This window comes from Saimiri boliviensis, chromosome 9 (assembly GCF_048565385.1).
Source record: "Saimiri boliviensis isolate mSaiBol1 chromosome 9, mSaiBol1.pri, whole genome shotgun sequence".
Taxonomy (NCBI): Eukaryota; Metazoa; Chordata; class Mammalia; order Primates; family Cebidae; genus Saimiri; species Saimiri boliviensis.
In genome coordinates, this window is record NC_133457.1 from 63,803,825 (window position 1) to 63,822,946 (window position 19,122).

General features: G+C 52.7%; 1 protein-coding gene across 6 annotated transcripts in view; it reads right to left on the minus strand.

Moving 5' to 3' along the window:
- Positions 1-19,122, minus strand: part of SCN5A (sodium voltage-gated channel alpha subunit 5) — a 101,295-nt gene that overhangs the window by 26,241 nt on the left and 55,932 nt on the right. For 4 of the 6 annotated variants that reach the window (XM_039461983.2, XM_039461980.2, XM_074406048.1 and 1 more), the window contains 6 exons: positions 13,007-13,180; positions 11,329-11,679; positions 6,675-7,115; positions 4,965-5,126; positions 1,846-1,966; positions 505-659 (listed from right to left, as the gene is read on the minus strand). In XM_039461983.2, coding sequence (XP_039317917.1) covers positions 505-659; positions 1,846-1,966; positions 4,965-5,126; positions 6,675-7,115; positions 11,329-11,679; positions 13,007-13,180 — 1,404 coding nt within the window. The remainder of the gene's footprint in view (positions 1-504; positions 660-1,845; positions 1,967-4,964; positions 5,127-6,674; positions 7,116-11,328; positions 11,680-13,006; positions 13,181-19,122) is intronic. The other 2 variants (XM_039461981.2, XM_039461982.2) reach the window with 1 other exon arrangement.

The window sequence follows — 19,122 nt, forward strand, 5'->3', positions numbered from 1 at the left end:
TGGGTTCAAATGCCAGATGTGAGGTTCCTGAGTGTTGGGACGTTGGAAAAGTTACTTGCTGTTTCCACAAAGAGTTGTCATGGGGATTACATATAATCATGTGTGAACTACAGGGTGCAGCCTCCAGCCTGTAGAAGACATGGACTAAGAGGAGCCAGCATGGTCACCTGCACTGTGACAGCGTGACAGAACACTGATGCTGTGTGCCACTAGAGCTCAGGTGTGGGAGGCTGGTGATCTGGGGCAAATCATTTCCCTTTTGTGGAAAAACAAGAAGGCCTGGACAGCTGCGCTCTGTGAGCCCTTCCTGCTCTGGCCTCCATACGTGCCGTGGGTGTTGAGAGTTTGTGAGCTGTTCCCTGCTCTGGGGGCCTGAGGAGCGCATTTTCAGCAGAGGCTCTGCCCCAGTTTCTGACCTGACTTTCCAGCTGGAGACCTCCTTTCCCTGCCCTCCCCTCCTCCTCCGACCGTCCCTGCCCCAACCCTGCATCCCCAGGAGGGTACCAGCGCTCCACTGCTGAGCAGGATCATGAAGATGATGAATGTCTCGAACCAGCTGTGCTCCACAATGCGGTAGCAGGTCTTTCGCAGCTGCCACCAGACCTTCCCTGGGGCCTGCGTGGTGTCCACGGCACAGCAGGGACAGCGCCGGACACAGCCTGTGGGAGAGCGTGAGGGTCAGGCCCAGCTCAGGGACTGTGAATGCCCACATCCAATGACAGAAGGTTGGATGGCTTAGGGGAAGACTGAGAGAAAGAGCCTACGATGATGCGGGGGCGGGGGGGGGCGGAAGGAGAACGGGGCAATATGGTGGGCGAGGGCCGCGGGCACCACCCGTGTGGGCCGCACACTCTGCAGGCACTCTGAGGAGGAGGGATGGACCGAGCACTCAGCGAGTGGGTGAACAGACTGGCGGGTCTGGGCAGGGACAAGGCTGGGGCTGGGATGGGTTCTAGCTTGTCCTCTGCTCCTCTGGGAAACTAGCCTCCTAGGGAAACAGCAGGAACTTCTGGGCCTTCTCCATGCTTGTAGTTTCTGAGCCATGGGAAGGGCATACCCCTCAGTGAGGGCCCCTATGGATGTGTCACATGGAGGGCAAGCTCTCATTTTTTTTTTTTTTTTTTTAGATGGGGTTTTGCTTTTGTTGCCCCGGTTGGAGTGCAATGGTGTAATCTTGGCTCACTGCAACCTCTGCCTTCTGTGTTCAAGCAATTCTCCTGCCTCAGCCTCCTAAGTAGCTGGGATTATAGGTGCCCACCACCACACCTGGTTAATTTTTGGTATTTTTAGTAGAGATGAAGTTTTACTGTGTTGGCCAGGCTGATATCAAACTCCTGACCTCCAGTGATGCACCCGCCTCGGCCTCCCAAAGTGTGGGGATTATAGGTGTGAGCCACTGCACCCGGTCACGCTCTCATTTTATCCCCAGCTACCCTCCAAATACACCACCAATCAATAAAAGCTATAGATGCCAATCAACAGAGCCACATGTCACACCTGCCTCAAGGATTTAGAGAGGACCTACTCTGTGTCAGGAACTGTGCCAGGGCCTGGTGGTACAGGAGTGAATTAGACCCAGACCTGACTGCTATGGGGCACACAGTGGTGCTACCACACTGCAGACAGTCTCTCCAGTCTTTGGTGAACTGTCCAGCCCGGCACTCCGGGGGCAGACAGGTCAGGCAGAAGGAGGAACCCCAGGGTCACAGAGGAATTGAAGGAGGTAGGCAGATATCTAAGGCAGGGTGTCGGTGCCATGTGGCCCTGGGGTCCAAGGAGCTGCTGGTCCTCCTGTCCCCTCTGGGTGGAACTGAGGCCGGGGCAGAGGGTGGCCCGGGACATTACCTTCAGTGAAGCAGTCCTCTGGATCCTTGACATCCTGGCCGAGGTCGGGGATCTGCTCCAGGAGCTCAGCAGTGTTGGTCATGTCTGCTGTGCTGCCCTCGGAGTAACTGTCCTCTGGGGTCTGTGGACAGGGGTGTGGGCCAGGGTGGGCAAAGGTGTGAGTGTGGGCTGAGTGGCAGCCTTTGGCCTCGAGCCCAGAGTCTGCAGGAGCTTGGGGCGCCCTGAAGGGAGGCAGCCTCTTCATGACACACCCTGGGACCTGCCACGGAGCCACCATAGGCTGGTCAGGGCTGAGCCAAGGCTGGACCTTGGGGCTTCTGTGATTCCGGTCTGCAGGAGTCTAGGGCTGGGGTGTGGGGGCTGTGAAAGGGCTCTGGGAAGCCACTGGGGATGGGGACTGCATCTAGCTGGGAGCAAGACAGACACAGGGTAGCAACATGGACGCACAGTGGGACATGGACACATGGTGGGAGCGTGGCACACACAGTGGGAACAGCCATGGCACATCCAGGACAGAGTCAGAGCCGGGATCCTGGGCACACACAGGCAGCAAGGCCAGACCACAGAGAACAGGCAGCAGCCCCACCCACACCACAGGTGCCAGTGTGCTGGGCAGAGCCAGGAGTGAGACCGAGAAGGTGCTGGAGCCCCCCTTTCCTGTCCTTGCAAGTCTGCTGCCCTGACCTCGATAACCTGATTACGGGGAGGCCACAGACAGGCATGTGCCTGCAGGTGTGCCCTTGTGAGCATCCATGCGTCACCTGTGGGCGTGGGTATATCAGGGTGTTACAGGGGCCCCTGTGGGTACCCTGCCCAATTGCACTTCATGAGACCAGTGCGCCCATTCTCAGCCACTGTGAGTGCTAGCTGCTTAGCAGGCCCTCCTCCAGAAAAGCATCTTCAGCTGGGGAACTGCCTTCCCGAGGGGTGGCCGGGGCCCAGCAGCCACTAATACAAGAATACAGAAGGCCAGCCCCTAGCCTTGAGTTGGGACGATGCTGTCATACTACTCAGGCCCCAGAGCTCCACTTGGGACAGGGTGAGGCCGACTCCAGCTGGAAAGCGTTTCCATAGCCTCATCCTGCTTTCTCTTACTTCTGCGTGGGTTTCTCTTGAGAACACCCCTCAACAAGTCATTTGCACAGGAATCCCTCTGCTTCTAGGGAATGAGACCTGAAGACAGGTATGTCAGGGGAGGAGTCTCAGCAAAGGAAGAAAACCTGGCATTCGCTTCAGGTCAGGTCCAAAGCCCCCATCCCGGCTGCCCCGCCTCACATCAGCTCAGGCCCAGACTCCATTTAGAGAGGGCTCGTCTGAGTTCTTGGGAATGGCAGTGCTCCTACGGTTGCCTTCTTTCTTTCTTTTCCTTAGATGAATCAGTCTGCTGATGTCTCAGTGGCTTCTTTCCCATGTTTGAGATCTGTGATGGGAAAGGGCTGATTCTGGAGGGAACACAGAGCCGACTGCTCAGTACAGGTGGATCCTCAGCCAGAGAGGTGAGGCTTGGCCTTCTGTGGCCCCCTGTGGCTTTGAGGGGCCCCTCCCCTCTCCTCCCAGCTCAACTTGGGGATGAAAGAGGCGGGCCTGAGGAGAGCAGCCAGCTTCTTTTCCCTTCCCAGACACTGGAGCTGTCTGAAGTCCACGAGAGGATAAGTTCTCAGGTCCTACTGCAGGTGAGACGAGGGAGTCCCTTTCCCAGGAAAACCCCAGCCTGTCTCTTCCTTACATAGCCTCCCCCATGAACTGATTTGAAAAAAGGAAGACTTATAGAACTCATTCAAAGCATAGCATCTGAGGGAGAGAGCCCCTTCTCTCCCATGACATTCGGCCTCTCCTGTCTTCCCGTTCCGACACGCCTTCATGGGCCAGACCACGTGGGGAGAACCACAGCCTGCCCAAGGAAGATGACTCCAGTAGGCCCTTGTGCTCCAAAAACTGACCCTGCTTGCCAAGCTCACATGGGCCCATCTCACAGAAGAGGACACGGCCCAAGTGCTGGACTGAGGTCAGGCTGCAGGACGTGGTCACCAGGCACGCTGAACACCTGCCCTCCACGTCCCAGGGCTACATGTGAGTGAGGCTGGACGGACTACTCGGCAATGCCACAAGCCTTTGCTCCGGGGTTTCGAACTCCGGTGCTTACAGGATCGGGCAGGTAACAAAATGCAGACAGGCAGGTGGGTCTGCGGCAAACTAGAGACCTCCAGCTGGCATCCGGGAGGTGGCTCTCTCTTGCTTCTGGCATGTCTTCTGAGTTTTAAAGAGAAGCCAGAAATGCAGATTTTTACATAAAAGCTCCCAAGTTTTAAATAGTGGCAGCTAACTTAAAGTAAAACCTTTTGTGGCCAGACCAAAATTCAATGGTAGGCTGGGTGGTCTCCCACTTGTGGCCTCTGCTCTGGTGCAGGTAAGAAGCTGCTGGTGGTCAATGTGTCCAGAACTTGTTCTCAGAGCGCCCTGAAGTCTTCTTTGTTTTTCGTTTGTTTTTTTTGAGACAGGAGCTTGCTCTGTCACATAGGCTGGAGTACAGTGGTATGATCTCGGCTTGCTGCAACCTCTGCCTCCAGGGTTCAAGTGATTCTTGTGCCTGAGCCTGCTGAGTAGCTGGGGTTACCAGGCATGTGCCACCAGGCCTGGCTAATTTTTGTATTTTTAGCAGCGACGGGGTTTCATGTTGGCCAGGCTGGTCTCGAACTCCTGACCCCAAGTGATCCACCCACCTTGGCCTGCCAGAGTATTAGAATATGTGTGCACCACCGTGCCCAGCCTCCTGACATCTTCTTTGGATGGGGAGATTCACAGGACAAACATTTGCCAAACAGGACCAAAACACAGGGATGGAAAGAGTGTATGTGTTGGGGTGGGTGGTGGGGGTTAGTCCTGCATCAGAGTTCTGGGCCAGAATTCCCAGGATTTCCGCACAGCCCTGGACCCTGCACCATCTTTCCCCTGTCAGGGCTGGGACGCCCACCCTCCCCTCTGCAGACTGCTCTTCCACACTGCCTGTGATAGCGGCTGTGGCTCCCAGCAGCAAATCCAGGCATGCACCTCTCACAGCCTGGCTCCGACCTAAGCAGCCACTGCGCCCAGCCGGCTTCAGGGACAAAGGCGTGCATTACCTCACTGCACCCTGGGGCCGGGGGTTCCACTTTCCGATGCTGCTGCCAGTCGGCCTGAGATGCACTGGTCTCAGCCTCGGAGGAGGCAGTTGCTGACACTTGGCTCCAGGTCCTGGGATCCGGAGGGGCCTCTGGGCCACTGGACACAGGCTGGGATTCCTGCTGAAAAGAACCCAGCCCATGAACTGAGTCCATGCACCCAGCTAGAGGGTCTCCAGGGCACTGACCCTGGGGGCTTCAGCCCCTGCCCATGCATCTGGAGCACTGCCTCCAGCCCTCTCCATGGGGCCTCCATCTCACTGACGACCCCTCCCTCAGGGGCCCTGAGCAGGCCGGTGGGAGACTCCTGGTATGTCCAGGTAAAGGGTATAGATCAGACAAAGCCCCAGCCAGCCTGGCATAACTCCCTCTCCCCAGACTCCCTGGAAGGAAAGGTGCAGCTGGGTTGCAATGCCCAGCTCACAAATGCTGGCCACTGTACTTAGGACGGGCACACTGACTTCCCTTATGAGTCCCCGTGGCACCCCCAGCTTGCCTACACACGTGCGTGCCCATGCACTCAAACGCACACATCCCAGGGAGCCAGAGTCAACAGGCTCAAGAGAAGGAAAGGAGAAAGGAGAGGCAGCTGGACTTCCCCTCCTGCACTGGAGATGACTGGACGCAGTGGTCCGGGCCACGCCAATCCTCCCCCTCCCGCAGCAGACATCGCCACTGTCCCGCAACCTGACTGAAAGGGTCAAAGCTGGCCTCTGGGACCACAGGGAGGTGGGAGGACGTGAAACCAAGCCCAGAGCCTTAGATCCAGGTCCACACACAGGGAGCGGCTGCTCTCCACAGCCAGGCCCACCCAGTGCAGGCCTGAGGAAGCAGCCAAGATGGGCCCAACTCACCAGGCAGAACACTACTCGGGGCTTGACCTAAAGCCCTAAGGAGAAGTATCGGAGCCTGGCTCAGGCCAAGGGAGGGAAGGGGAGGGGAGGGAAGGGGAGGGGAGGGGAGGGAAGGGGAGGGGAGGGGAGGGGAGGGAAGGGGAGGGGAGGGGAGGGGAGGGAAGGGGAGGGGAGGGGTTGGAAGGGGAGGGAAGGGAAAGGGAGGGAAGGGGAGGGGAGGGGGGGCCCTGCCTACTTTGTGCAGACTCTGGTCCCAAGTGTTAAAAATAACAGGTTGGGAGATAAGATAGGGCTGTTCCTGACACCTCAGTCTTAGGGATGCTTATTTTTAAATCTCAGAATGAGCCCTGGGTATGGGAGGAGGGGAAGGGGCAGTCTGGAGGTCAGAAAACCGAATTCCTCCTTCACCAAGACACTCCACCTTGCCAGTCCTGGAGGGGAACAATGATCAGTATGGGAGCTGGGGGCTAGAGGCTCTGCTCCAAACTCATGAGGAACGCCTAGCAAATCTCTCTTGCCATGCCTCAGTTTCCCTTTCTGTACAATGAGCTCCCCCTGCCCAGCCAGGGCATGAGTGATGGACAGCAGGCCCTCCCCAGGTCAGCTTCTGGACTGTTAGGAAGAGAGCGTTGAGGGCTGGTCTCAGCACTCCTCTGAGGCTGGCTGTTGTGGGAAGGGCCTGCCTTCTACCCCTACCTTACTCACTGCCGAGGCAGTCTGGCAGGGGCAGCCACTTTGTGCGAGGCTGGGTGGCTTGGGCAGCAGAGCTCCGGGCCCTGTACAGGCAAGTGCCTTGTGCCTGCCGGGGTGCGCTCACCTGCTTGCTGGACTCCTCCTCCGTGCCCAGGCTGTTCTCATCATCCTCCTCCTGGTCGTCTGTGTCTGACTCGGCCACGGCAATGGGCACACACACGGTCTCTGGATCTCCGGCGGTGCCCCGGCCCGGCCGCTCGCCTTCCTCAAACCGTGTTTCCTTGCGGGTGGGAGGCGCCTTCTCCGTCTCTGGGGGTGGTGGGGAGTGGGGGGTGGCAATGCAGCTGGGCAGCTGGCCCCGGGCGGCCAGGGCTGCGGGCTTCTGAGGCCGCCGCCGCAGGACCCCACAGCAGAAGTCCCAGGTGGTCCGCTTGATGAAGCGCAGGCCCCGCTGGATGCGGGCCAGGGCCAGCTGGAGGTTGTTCAGCTCTCTATCCTCATCAGGGGCTGTGAGGTTGTCTGCGCTGAAGGAGCTGAGCAGCAAGGCCAGGAAGAGGTTCAGGACCTGTCGACATAATGGGTCAGGCTCACCAAGGCACTGCGCCAGGCCAAGGCATCCATTCCCAGTTCTATGATGGGGAAACTGAGGCCCAGAGACCTTCAAGACTGCCTGTGACAAACAGCCCCGAGGCTCAAATCCAGGGCCCTGAGCCCTCATCCTAACCCCTCATTTTCTTGAATATGGAAGGTGTGGCTATAGAACAAATTCCAAATTCCAATCCCTCTTTCCAAGGGCTCAGACACAGTAAACAGAGGTGTCGCGTCCTGGCTCAGGTCCATGCATCCAGCGTCAGAGCGAGGGGCTAGCCCAAAGCCGCACACGCTCAGCCCTGCCCCGGCGCCAGCGGCTTCTATGCACACCTTCTCCCTTCACTTCTTCCTGCCGCCTTAGGAGTAGTGAGGGGCAGCGGGGTCAGGGTGGGCACAGGTCTTCTTCTTGGGAAGTCTGAGTCCAGGGACAAGACAGAATCCCACCCAGAAGCCACCCAGAGCTTTTGAGACTTTCCTGGAAAGAGGAAGAGCAGTGACCAGCCTCTGAGTTCCCCACTGAAGCCAGCTCGGAGCTCAGAGGCCTGGGGCTGCCGCTGCTGTAGGGCACGCACTACCTGAGGCTCAGGTCTGCCACGCATTCCAGGTGAGGGACGCTGGGACTGGGCAGAGAAAGGTGTAATGGCTGGAAAAGAGGTCAGGAGGGCACAGGCAGCCCTCAGGCACTTGGCCTAACCATGGGGTTGTGAGGGGTGCCAGGAAGGGTGCTGTGTGCAGCTGAAGGGCTGCTATACTGCAGGAAGCCAGGGGAGGCACTGCAGTGTCGGAGCTTCCACGGGGTGCAGTATTTTACTGAGGTCATTCATCAGGGCTTAGGGACTAGAGACCCCTTAAGGGGGTTTGCATAACCCCTCTGCCTTTGGGTGGTTCTGGAGAGTTGCTTGTGGTTAAGCCCTCTGACAGGTGTGAGGCTTTAGCTTTTGTTTAAAAAGAAGGCTTTTGCTGTGTGACAAGAGGCTGGGCTTGTGTCCACTTCCAGGTCTCATGGAGGGTCAGTTAGGATGGCGGTGGGCTGATTCCCACACGCATAGGTCAGACTGGCCCGTGCCTCACCATGGGCTTGGTGTCTCCTCCCTCCCAGCACCTTCCCGGCAGGCTGGTGTGTTAGGGTCAGTGCGCAGTTCTTTTTGGAAATCCACTCTGAGACTCTGTTCTGGTTTCTCAAGAGCCTCTAAAAGACACCTCTTCCAGAGACCCCAGACCTATCAGGAAGCTGGGAATAAGAATTCTGATACAAGTAGCCTCAGAAACATGCCTTTGACTTAAAAGTAATACGGATTCATGCGGACGGTATGAAAGGTGAAGAGGTAGGCTCTCCCGTACAATCTCTACGGATAGAAGATCACTTCTGATACCTGACAGCTTTCTCTGTCATCACAAGGTGGGTGGGGCATGTGATGGGATTCGGAGCTGCTGTCTGCACTGACCTCTGGCCTGGCCCCTGGCCTTTCTCCACAAGGACCCAGGCACAGCCCACTTCCATTCCCGGGAAGGATGCCCACTGGGGCTGGGAGCAGGGTGGGAGCAGGGTGGGGTACCTGGGCAGCCATGCGCACCCACACAGGAGTCTAGGCCCCCTTGCCGCTGGCTTCAGAAGTTCAGCTCCTTCCAGTGCTTCTATCAATCAGGCTGCTGCTCCCAGCCCTGCCTGATCATCACTTCCCAGTTCAATGGCAATCTTGCTTCCTCCCACGCCCGGCAGCGGCCCAATTCCTGAGGCGGCCGGGGAGGGGGCCGCATGGGCTGGCATTAGCTCCGTCCTCCAGCGGCCTCTAATTTTCTCATTCCCAGGCAGATCTGCTGGGAAATCGCAGGGCTCCATGTGTGAGGGGTGGCTCAGCCTGGACCTGGGCTGAGCGCTCAGCAATTCTCATTCTCCTTGGAATAGGCAGTCTGGCAGGCCCTGGGGTTGGGACGGGCTGAGCAACCCTCCACCCTCCACCCCGAGGGACAGCTAGTCTGGGGGGATGTGAGGGGCTTGGGGCCAGCCAAAGAGCAGGGTTCTGTTGGCACCATGCAGATGCCCTGGCTCCCCTCTCTTTGGGATCTCCATTTCTCTGGCCTCTGGGCTCATGGGCTGGCAGGGGACTGATCCCTAATTGTCCTGTCCTATCCTGGCCTGGTTAAGGCACATGAGAGAAGAAAGCAGGCAGGTCTGGGGAAAGGCTCTGAATCTATAGCCTGCAGTACTTGCCCCACAGCAGGCTGAAAAAAAGAACGAAAACCTCTCTGTGAGCCGATGTGACCGCACTGCCCACGACAGAGACATACAGCTACGGGTGGGAGTCACACAATGCAGGCATGGTGCTTGAGCATGTGTGGGCCACCAGGAAGGTGGCTTCACGTCCACAGTGGACACTGATTGCTGCCTGAACCATTGACTGACCCCAACCTTGCCTCTTCCTCAGGCGCCTTCTCTGGTATTTAAATTTTGACCTTTCTCGGTTCCAGAATTTCCCACATGGTAAAGACATAAGACAGGATGTACCTGCCCAAGGACATACAGAAACCCACAGGAACTGATATGGAGCCCTCATGATGGGACAGCAGAGACTCCTGCCACGCCACTCAGGGGGACATATAAAGAAAGCTCCTGTGGGTCTCACCTCACCTGGACCACCACCTGCCTGCACCTGTGCTTTGCCCATCCCACTTCTTCCCTCTTCAGCATTACCTGTTCATCAGATCAGCTCCAGAACCTCTTCTAGGAAGCTTTCTTTGATTTTCCTAGCTGAACGGGAACAGTACCCATGGTCTCTTTCTTAACGGCTCTGATCATTCTGACCAGTCTGAGAGTTATTTCAGGCCTGTTTGAACTCTCCACCTCCCCAGTTATCCCTCAAGCCGGTGAGTGATGTCAGGGCTGGAGCTGGACCTCATTTGCCTCTGTATGCCCACCAGTATGTGGCACAATGTTTTCCCAGTAACAAGGGCTTAGCACATGTTAAGATAAGTTGAAAAACCACATGATAAGTCATGGAGAGTGACTGACAGAGAAATAATGGGTAGATGAACAGATAAGTAAATGAATGAAAACAAAATGAGTAAATAATGAATAAATAGGCCAGTAAGTGGGTAAATGAATGAATAAGCAAAATGCAGTGAAGAGGTCGGGTATTTGGGGCTTACACCTATAATCCCAGCACTTTGAGAGGCTGAGGTGGGCAGATCACCTGACATCAGGAGTTCGAGACCAGCCTGGCCAATATGGTGAAAATCCATCTCTACCAAAAATACAAAAAATTAGTCAGGCGTGGTGGTGCATGCCTGCAATCCCAGTTACTTGGGAGGCTGCGGCAGGAGAATCACCTGAACCTGCTTGGGAGGCTGCGGCAAGATAATCACCTGAACCTGGGTGGCAGAGGCTGCAGTGAGTTGAAATGGTGCCATTGCACTCCAGCCTGGGGGACAAGAGTGAAACTCAGTCACAAAAAAAAAAATGTGGTGAAGAGTGAGTGAATGGATGGATGGGTCAATGAGTGAGGACGTAGACAACTGGATAGACAGATGAGTGGACAGATGGGATTGGTGAATGAGTGAATGGATGGGTGAGTTGACAGATGGGAGACGAAAGAGTAGAGAAATGAGTGGTTGGGTGAGTGGGTAGATGAAGGGAGGGATGGATCACTGTGAGTGAATGGATGGGTGGATAGATGAATGGGCATATAGATGTGTAAGTGCATGGGGGTTGCTGAATGGGTGACTGATAGGCAGATTAGTGAATAGATGAGCGAATGAGGAAAAGGGGGGTTGATGGATGAATGACAAGGTCAATAAGTGCATAACTGGATGGGTGGCTTGTTAATTGGGGGAGGATCTGTGGATCCTTCAGATTGCTGGAGTGGCAAATGGATGCGTGGGTTGGTTGGTGGGTGGGTGATTGATAAGCTGACGATCAATAGACAGATGGCTGTAGAGCATATATGTGGAGGAATAAACGGCTGCATGAATAGATGGTTTGTTGATAGCACACAGATGGACGGGCAAGTGAGTAGATGGGGGGATGGATGAAATAAATGAGTAGATAGAAAGAAATGTGGGTAAATGAGTAGATGGACGGATGGATGGGTAGATGGATGGACAGAAGGGTAAGTAAATGGATAATTAGATGGGTAGGTAGCTGGGTAGATGAATGGATGGTGTGTGTGTGAGGCCCTTGGCCAACTTACCACAAGGTTTCCAATGACCATAACAAGCAAGAAGACCAGCAGGCACAGTGACTGCCCAGACACCTCCATGCAATCCCACATGGTCTCGATCCACTCTCCGCAGAGGATGCGGAAGATGATGAGGAAGGCGTGGAAGAAATCCATCATGTGCCAGCGAGGCAGCAGGCCTGAGTCGCTGTGCCTCAGCTCTGAGTAGTTCTTGCCAAAGAGCTGCATGCCCACCACAGCAAAGATGAACACGATGATGGCTAGCACCAGCGTCAGGTTCCCCAGTGCCCCCACTGAGTTCCCGATGATCTTGATGAGTGTGTTCAGGGTGGGCCAGGATTTGGCCAGCTTGAAGACCCGCAGCTGGGGAAGGAGGAAGAGGAGGGGAGCCTGTGAGGGCTCTGGCTCCTGCTGCCCATGGGTACCGTCACTCTCTCCAGCTCCTGCCTGAAAGCCCAGAGAGCCCCTGCAGGGCACTGACACCTATTCTCCCCCCATCTCCCCAGCACCTGCTATTGTCCCTCTCCGCAGCCTGAGGGCGGCTTCACTGGGCCCTGCTCTGGGGCCAGGTCAACAGCTCCAGCCTCACCTCCCCAGCTCAGCCCTTCTCTTTGTCCCCACACCACCCTTCTCTCTGCCTTGGCCTCACTTCCAGGAACTTCCCAGTAGATTCTCCCACCAGGGAGTGTGCTTGCTCTTTCAGACCTGTCCTCATCAGGTGTCCTTTGGAGTGGCTCAGACCATCTCTGACTTGTCCAGTCACCTCTGCCTTTCTCTCTGTCATCACAGGAAAGCGGGCAGGTACTTAATGCTTCCTGAATGCCTCTGTGCTGGGCCTTGTGCTTAGAATTGATGAACTTATTCAGAACTCCCAATAACCATGACGTTGGCACCAGCATTACCTCATTTAGGTGGACTAATTTGTCTAAGTCCCTTAGCTCATAGCAGTGGAGTCAGAATTAGAACCCACAGCCTTGGCTTTCCCTCCTGCCCCCATCATCCTGCCTTCCTACACACCCCACCCCCCCCTCCCCCACTCCCATCCACTGTATGTGCAGCGACCCATAGTAATCAGGACCTCCTCCAGAAGCCTTTCCTGACTATACCACCTACCCCATGTCTGGACCGCTTGAGCATTTCAAGCTCCAAGTGTGGTCCACAGACCAGCAGCTTTGACATCACCTGAGACCCACTGAATCAGCATCTGCATTTTAACAAGATCCCCAGGTGATCTGCATGTGCGTTAACGTTTTAATGATGCTGATTCAGAAGCCAGCAGGCAGAACCTCAGACGAGCAGTCAGCAGCCCAGCTCCCTCTGTTATCTGCCACGTGGCTGTGGGAATTCATTTCACCTCTGTGAGTCTGAGTCTCCTCATCTGTGAAATGGGAATGAAGTAATACTGGCCCCACTCCTGAATCCCGTGAGGGCTAAAAGGGTTACTGTGGACCACAAAGGGCTTTGCACTCATCAGGATGGCCACCACAATTGCTACTCTGGAGGAATGTCTCCCGTCTTGCCTGCCCCTGTACCCCCCGGCATCACCAGCATGGGCCAGGCATCTAGGGATACCTAGCCAATAGCTGTTGGGTGAAGGCATGACAGACCAAAGTAGAGATGACCTCAGATGGGGTTGTGGCCCACCCTCCACCCCATCCCTGCCCTCCCTGCAGTGAACCCAGCCAGGTACCAGGCGGAAGGAGCGCAGCACCGACAAGTTGCTCATGCGGGACAGGCCCAGCTCCATGAGGCTAAGGATGACGATGATGCTGTCGAAGATGTTCCAGCCCTGCTGAAAGTAGTAGTAGGGGTCGAGGGCAATGATCTTGAAGGTCATCTCTGCTGTGAAAATCCCCGTGAAGACCTGAGAAGGGAGCAGGAATTGTTTGGGATGGTAAGATGCCCTGGCCAGCAGGGACGCCTGCCTCCTAACTGCTCTGATTGGGGCCAGGCTCCCATTGGGGGTTTGCTTGGTCATAGCCCAGCCCCTTGGGGACAGCTCTCTTCTCCAGCCTGCTCCCCCATCCCTTGCAGCTGCTCACCAAGCACACCAGGCACACCAGCCTGGCCTTCAGGAGTGGCCTGGGCCCCTTGCAGGCTCCACAGAAACTCACAGCTCTAGGAGGAACCTGCAGTGGATGATCACATGACCCAGTGCCAGACTCCTTTCGGTCTGCGTGTCCACAGAAGGGCTTTCTCTCGACACATGCCAAATCCACGCATCACCACAGATGCTCATGACTCCCCTGACCCAGGGCCCTGACCTTGCTGTTCCTGCTCCCCAGGAGGCCCTTCTTCCTCGTCCACATGCTGGACTGTGCCCGCTGCGATAATCAGCAGCCACTGCTTCCCGAGGGCTATGTGCCAAGTGCTGGCCAGAACACTCTGCACATGTTTCTTTTGATTCATCCAACACCGTGAGGAAGTATCATTGCCTGCAGTTTATATAGGTAAGGAAACTGAGGCACTGAGAGGTTAAGTAACTTGTCTGGGGTCAGGTAGCTATTAAGTTTGAGAATGAGGAGAGGAAGCCAGTGCTGCCCTTTGGGATTTAGGGAAACCTCCTCTCTCTTCTGAAAACGCCTGAGTGGGCAGAGGCTGAGCTTTGTCTGGTTCACTGACCTATGAGTCCCGAGCTGCCCAACCTTGGCTGGCAGAACTCTGTGGTTAAGCATCGCATGGTGCAGGGGACCCGAGAGCCATGCCAGCTGCCCTGTGGTGTGCCAATGGATGGTTCCCGGAGGGGAGAATCTGCGACAGTGTGGATGGCAGGAAGTTGGGGTTCTGTACGCAGGGCCTCTTGACCATGCTGAGGAGCTGAGGGGCTGTCCTGAGGGTGGTGAGGAGACACTCCAGGTCTTTTGGAGGGGAGGGCTAAAGCCAGAGGGAACAGTACCCAAGAAACAGTGCCAGGCCTGCAGCAGTTGTGAAGAGCTGGGGTCAGAGACAGGTATGGCCAAGGCACCTCACTGGGGTTGGCAATCAGGAGGGGAGGTCACTCTGGTCTGGGCACCCACCCTGATGGGGCTCTGTATTGGAAGGAGAGAGAGGCATTTGCTGGTCATCCCAGTGCCATCCTCTCCCCACTAGCTCAGAAGAGGCCCTGTGGAGGTGGGCTGGAGAGCAGTGCGATGCTGTTGGCTCAGGGAGAGGCACCAGGAGGGCAGGTGGGTGGGCTCCTCAGCACTGCCACACAGGGTACCACCCACCAGCCCAGCCCTCCTGACTTCGGTGGTCCCTTTAGTGCTTGTGCCCAGAGGGACCTGCTCCTCCACCAGCTGGGCTCTTGGAAAAGGGAGGGACCCTAAAATCCTCCAGCCTCAGTTCGCATTCCTGAGCTGCCCTCACACATAGAGAGACAGCCTTGGAACTTGCTTCTCTCCCAAACCTGCTTCCAGAACTTTCCAACCCCCGGCCCCATTGCCTGTTGCTCTCTTGTCCCAGCCACGCCTGCTTCTTTCTGTCCCCTCCTCAGGGCCTTTGCAGCTGCTGCTCCCTTTCCCTGGGTCATGCCTCTCCCCAACTGCACAACTCACTCCCTTCAGAGCACCTGATCCATGGGCATCCTGGGAACTGAGAGTGTGCCTCCCTCCCACCACATTTCTTAGCCCCCATCCTTGCTTGATTTTCGTCTGCCTCACACCACCATCCAACAGCTATTTGTTTATCGAGCCTGATGTGTTTAGAAGGTAAGCTCTGTGATGGCAGGGACCTTTCCCTACTGCACCTGGAACAGTGCCCAGCCCATAGGTGGTCCACTAGTATCTGTTGAATAGATGTACAAAGGTTTGAGCCTTTGAGTTCCGTGCGCCATGTCCTGCCTGTCCTGTGCCACTCAACTTGACTTCCAGGAGCCTTCCTTACCCAGCCTCAGACACACACAGCTGTGCGTGGAGCCCTCGTTCAGCAGCACACCCTGCACAGCTTCCCTGAGAGCCCCTGCAGCTGGGGCCCGGGGAGTGCCTCCCGTGGACCCCACCTTTGGTCTTCCTCAGCACTGCCGGGGTGCACCAGGGTGGGTCTGACACCCATGAGCACCGACACACATTTCTAGAGAATGGAGCTCAGGAAAAGCCCTGCGCCTCACTTTGTGCAGGCTCCCAGCTGTTTTGGTGCCAAGATGGCAGTTATCTGGTGGAGCTAGGACTCCGGAAGAAAAATACAGAAGAGGCTCTGGGGGAATGCTCTTCGGGGAAATAAGAAAAGATTTTTCAGGGACCAACAGCATCACCCGGAAGCTCTTTGGAGATGCAGAATCTTACAAGGCCCCGGATCTGCTCAATCAGAATCTTCATTTTGACCAGATTCCTGGGATTCAAAGTTCAAGTGCTATTTTTGACCATGAGTTCTCAAACTTGGTGCACTCTGTAATCACCCAGGGAGCTTTAAAAATACGGATGCCTGGGTCTCATTCTAGAGATTCTAGTTACATTGGACTGGAGAGTAGCCCAGGTATGGGGATTAATAAAAAACTTCCCAGGTGATTATAATGTGCAGCTAAGTTTGAGAAGTACATACATTTCGGTAAGAGACCTCTTCCTTCCACAGGCTCATGCCATGCTCTCTAAGGCCATGTGATCAAAGCTTGATGGTTTAGTATGTGCAGAGAATGGTGGCCAGGCCCGGGTTCCAGAGCAGGGGCTGCCTCTGTGTGATCTTGGGTCAGTTTCTTCATCTCTCTGAGCCTTGAGGGTCCCCATATATAAAATGGGGATAATAATAACTCCGTAGGAGGTTTCTAGGAGTTACAGCTAATGGCTGTAAAGTGGGTACTCCGTATGAGAGGGCGATTATTGTTACTGTCAGCAGCATTTATTATGATTGCTCAGAGTGGCCAAGAGCTCCAGACCCAGGCAGGGGCTGCCTTCAGATATAAACAACTCTGTATGTTTTACAGGCTCATTGAGATCTGGCAGACGGAGACTCTGAGCATGGTGACCCACTTCCCCTAACTTCTGGCAGGAGGTTCACTGAGCAATTAATGCAAATGGCCACTTTCCAGGAACTGGGGGGACTTATGGGGAACCCCGAACTCCCTTTGACTTTGGCATATGACTTTGATGGGAACATACTCCACGCACTGAAAACCTGTATTTAAAACATAATACCTTGTGAATGTACTTCCATGCCAATTAAACACAATCTACAGCATCATTTTTTTTTTTTTTTTTTTTTTTTTTTTTTTTTTTTTTTTACATTTGTGGCACATTCTACTGTAGAGATGTGCTGTAACTGGTTTAGCCATTTCCCTGTAATAGTCATTCTTTTTTCCCTATTAGAAACATTGCCCAGATAAATATCCTTTTATGTGCTTGTTTTAAAACAACTTGTCTAATTCTTTTCTTAGGAAAGATTTCTGGAGATGAAATTGTATAGTCAATGAACATTTTTAGAGATTCTGACACATACTGCTAAATGATCCTCAGAGAAAGGTTTTAACCAATTCCATGAGCTGCCTGTAACTGCTTCTCTTTAACTATGCAAATACTGGGTATTCCATTCCCATTACCTTTTCTAATCCAACAGGGCACTCTTGTTTTATTGGACATTTCTTTTAATTTTTGTACTTCTTATTTGATGAAATTTCTCATTCATATCTTTTGCTCTTAATTGTTCTATTAAGGTGTTTGCTTTTTTGTATGGTTTATAAATGTATTTTATATATTAAGGATATTACCCCTTTTTCTATTAATACTGCTTGTATTGTCACAATTTTCCTGATTTTCATTTACCTATATTGTATTTGTTTAAATTTAAAATTTTTCAGGATATATACTTTGTATGGGATAATAAAATGATTACCTGTGCACCCACCACCAAACTCAAATGAACATTAATATTCTGCCGTATTTGTTTCAAATCTTGTTTTCTTTTTCCTTACCAAAAACAAACAAACAAACAAAAAAACAGCGGCAAAACAATAGCAAAGACTTAAATAGCATTGGATATATGCCAGGCACTGTTCTAGTGTTTTACAAATATTAACTCATTTAACCCTCACAATAGCCCTATGAGATATGTAATGTTTATTACCCCCATTTTACAGGTAGGGAAACTGAAATACAAAGGAGTTAAAACAAACGATGGTTTCCTCCGTGAATTCTTACCCATCATGTGCCATCACAGATAAACCAGGAGTCACCCACAGCACTATAATCACTCCAAAGTAATCACTATCCCAAATTTGATGTTTATCATTTCTACACATTTTTACATTTTTAATGTATATAATGACAACACATAGTATTTTTGTATTTTTTTAGCTTTATGTAAGTGGGCTATGCTGTATATATCCTCTTTCAAGTTCTTTTTATTCTTAACTTCAGAGGTTTATTGACACATGTATATGTATTCATTGTAATTGTGTACAGTATTTCATTGTATGAGTACACATTTATCCACTTTATAAAATTAATGGATGGACATTTATGTTGATTCTAATTTCCCCTATGACTTAAAATACTGTAAATAACTTTCTTGTACACGTTTCCTTATACAGATGTGTGAGATTTCTTAAGTGTGTATATATATATATATATATATATATATATGTGTGTGTGTGTGTGTACCTATATATAAGATACTTAATATATATTATATATATACACACATATATATCTTAAAGATATACTTAATAAAGTACTGTGAATTGAGTTGCAGGGTACACAGTGTACATCTGTGATTTACCAGATATTGTTCAATTGCTCCCCAAAATGGTTGTGCCAGATCCACACTCTTTTTTTTTTTTTTTTTTTTGAGACGGAGTTTTGCTCTTGTTACCCAGGCTGGAGTGCAATGGCGCGATCTTGGCTCACCGCAACCTCCACCTCCTGGGTTCAGGCAATTCTCCTGCCTCAGCCTCCTGAGTAGCTGGGATTACAGGCACACACCACCGTGCCCACCTAGTTTTTTGTATTTTTAGTAGAGGCGGGGTTTCACCATGTTGACCAGGATGGTCTTGATCTCTCGACCTCGTGATCCACCCGCCTCGGCCTCCCAAAGTGCTGGGATTACAGGCTTGAGCCACTGCGCCCGGCCCAGATCCACACTCTTACAAGCTGTGCGTTCCCACTGTTCCACATCCTGGTCAACACACAGAAGTCTATTTTTGATTCTGTTAGGATAAGAAAAAGTATTTCAATGTTGCTTTAATTTCCATTCCTCTGTTTCTCTTCATTTGTTTATAACCATCTGAATTTCCTCTTTCGTGATTTGCTTGTCATTTCCTTTGTCCATGGTTGTGGTTCTGTTTTTATCATTTTATCACTGTCCCTCTTTTCCTATTGATGTGTAAATCTTCAGTGTTGTCTGGATTCCATATCTTTCTAGGTAAACACTTATCATAATATCAATTTCTAGTTTGTGGTAGTGATTTCAGTTTGTAGTATCCCTTGTTTTACAGAGATGACAAATTTTAACAATTTATAATTTAGCAATCTTTTCTTTCATGATATAAGCTTTTTGGATTGTTGAAGGCCTTCCCAACCCTAAGATCTTAAAGCTTTTTCTCCTGTTTTTATTCCAAAAAGCTTTAAAGTTTTGCTTTATCACATTAGGTGTTAAGTCCAATTCCCCTACATCTAATTTATGAATATGATGTGAGGTAGGGATCTAAACTGATTTTCTCCCATGTAGATATTCTCCCAGCATCATTTATTGAACAGTCCCATCCTTCTCCTATGGATTTATTTATTTTATTTTACTTATTTTTTGAGATAGAGTCTCACTCTGTTGCCTGGTCTGGAGTGCACTGGTGCAACCTTGGCTCACTGCAACCTCCGCCTCCCGGGTTCAAGCAATTCTCCT